Source organism: Cinclus cinclus, chromosome 12, assembly GCF_963662255.1.
Source record: "Cinclus cinclus chromosome 12, bCinCin1.1, whole genome shotgun sequence".
In the NCBI taxonomy this organism is placed as follows: Eukaryota; Metazoa; Chordata; class Aves; order Passeriformes; family Cinclidae; genus Cinclus; species Cinclus cinclus.
The window spans coordinates 11,608,309-11,610,511 of NC_085057.1; the positions used below are offsets into that span (position 1 = coordinate 11,608,309).

General features: G+C 45.0%; 1 protein-coding gene across 1 annotated transcript; it reads right to left on the reverse strand.

Annotated features, from left to right (window-relative positions):
• Positions 1 to 768: 768 nt before the first annotated feature.
• DNAJB8 (DnaJ heat shock protein family (Hsp40) member B8) lies at positions 769 to 1,404 on the reverse strand. The gene has a single exon (XM_062500410.1). It carries the CDS (start codon positions 1,402 to 1,404, stop codon positions 769 to 771), a length of 636 nt encoding a protein of 211 aa, XP_062356394.1.
• Positions 1,405 to 2,203: the final 799 nt, after the last annotated feature.

Sequence of the window (2,203 nt, forward strand, 5' to 3'; positions counted from 1 at the left end):
GCTCACTTTCAGCCCCTGAGCTATGCAGTACTTCCATCAGAGTCTCTGATCATAATTGCAGGGCATTCTCAAGAAAGCCCCAATATTTTTTATAGTTGGACGAATGACATTTTCTTCCTTCCTTTGTTTTTTCTATGCCATTCTCTCTTCTCTAGGCTCTCCATGTCCCACTGACTCCTTCTTCTGGGGTCCCACTGACTCCTTCTTCTGGGGTCCCACTGACCCCACTGACAGGCAACCTTCTTGCCTGTGTATAAAACCTTTTTTCAAGGGATATGCATCTTCTCATACACTAAAAGTAGGAAGGATATTCTTCACTTACTGTTATGGTTGTATATGAGAGTCACACATGGCTTTATTCATCCAGCTGGTATACTTTAACAGTGGCATCTCAAGGAGTGGGAAGGGAACCTATAGCTTTTCTTACAGGGTTCTCTTACATGTCCACAATACAGCTTATCTCCTGTTGCTGTATTAATCAATTTTGTCACTTTGGCAAACCAGCAAGGTTGCTTTCACATGCATCTCTGATAAATATTTATTGAATAATCACTATCTATCACCTCATTCAGGCTTTGTGGTCTCATATTCTTTAGTTTAGCATAACCATATCTTTACCCGTGAAATATTTCGTTCCCAACCATTGAGAAGTCTACATCTGTTGTGTCATGAACTCAGCATTTATTGATACTGCTTGTAGTAGATCCCATCAGTTGAGCTATGAGAGCACAACCAACAGCTTCCAGTCAATATTTGTGGTCATGGCAGTTAAGAATTCAGGTAGTCTCTCCCATTGATTATTACAGACTTCAGCTGGCCATCTTCTTCCACTTCTTTTGTCTCCTGCCCATCCTCAATGATTTTCCGAGTGGTGATGGTCTTGCCATTGATCACTTCAGTAGTGGTTATCACTGTTCTGACACCATATGGCCCAGCTGTGTTTTCAGCAAAGAAGGAGGTGGGGTGCCCACTGGGACAGAAGGAATTCCATTGCACAAACGGCTCCCTGACCCTTCCTCCTCTTCCATATGCACTCTGCCAGTTTTCACCATCAATCCTTATGTCAAAAGGGTTCAAGAAAATACATGTCAATGGATACATCCCTCCAAAGACCTCTTCTTGATGGGGGAATCCATGATAGGAACCAGAGAAGTCATAACCCGCTGCAGCTCTTTCTCTGAGGGCTCTGCTCTCCTCAACAGACTTGTCATAGAGTGATCGCTTCCGAGGATCCGACAAAACCTCATAAGCTTCAACAATTTCTTTGAATTTCTTCTCAGCTTCCTCCTTGTTTTTGGGATTCTTATCAGGATGCCATTTTAGTGCCAGTTTGTGGTAGGATTTCTTAATATCATCCTGTGAGGCATCTTCTTCCAGTCCAAGGACCTTGTAGTAATCTACCATCTCAGAGGAAAGTTGGGGTTGTTTGGAAGATGCCTGGTTATGTCTCTCCACCAAGGTTGCTCAGCATGCAGAGAGTCCTGGACCCCCAATGACACTGCAGTGCTCGGGGGTGGGGAGATGTTCAGTGCGCCCCATGAGCTGCTCTGTCCTGCTGCACTGCAAGGCCACCAAGAGCTGGTTGACCACAGACATTCTTTTCAAATCTGTTGCTCACAAACCATGAGATTGTGACCTCAGAGAGGGTTCCGCCAATCCTGACTCAGTTGTCCAGACCACATTCTGGGGTGGAGTTGGTTGTCACTGGCCTTCTGTTTCTAAACATAGATCACGTACGTGATGTAACTGTGCATGTAATTGTGCTGACACAGCTATGATGTAGGACTGCCATGGAATCATAAAAGGTTTGGGTGGGAAGTGACCATTTTAAAGGTCATCTAATTCTTGCCCCCTGCCATGGGCAGCAACTCCTTCCACTGGAATTGGTTGCTTAATGCCCCAATCAAACTGGTCTTGAACACTTCCAGGGATGGAGCATCCACAGTTTCCCTGGGCAATGTCTTTCACTGTTTTACCACCCTTATGACTTTGTCAGATTACTTTTTGCCTGAACCTACCCTACAGTGAGATCCTCAGATACACAATGTGGATTCATGCGCAATCCAGGGAAGTGTGGTGTAGTCGGGACGTAATTCCCAATGGCAGCAGCTATAGGGAAGCTGCAGTTTGGCTACCCATAGTCCAAGAAGCGTGTTGATAAATCAGAGAAAGTCCAGGGAAAGGCCATAAAATGTGACTAAGG

Coding starts and splice junctions, on each gene's coding strand:
- DNAJB8 (XM_062500410.1), bottom strand. CDS start 1,404: ATGGTAGATTACTACAAGGTCCTTGGACTGGAAGAAGATGCCTCACAG.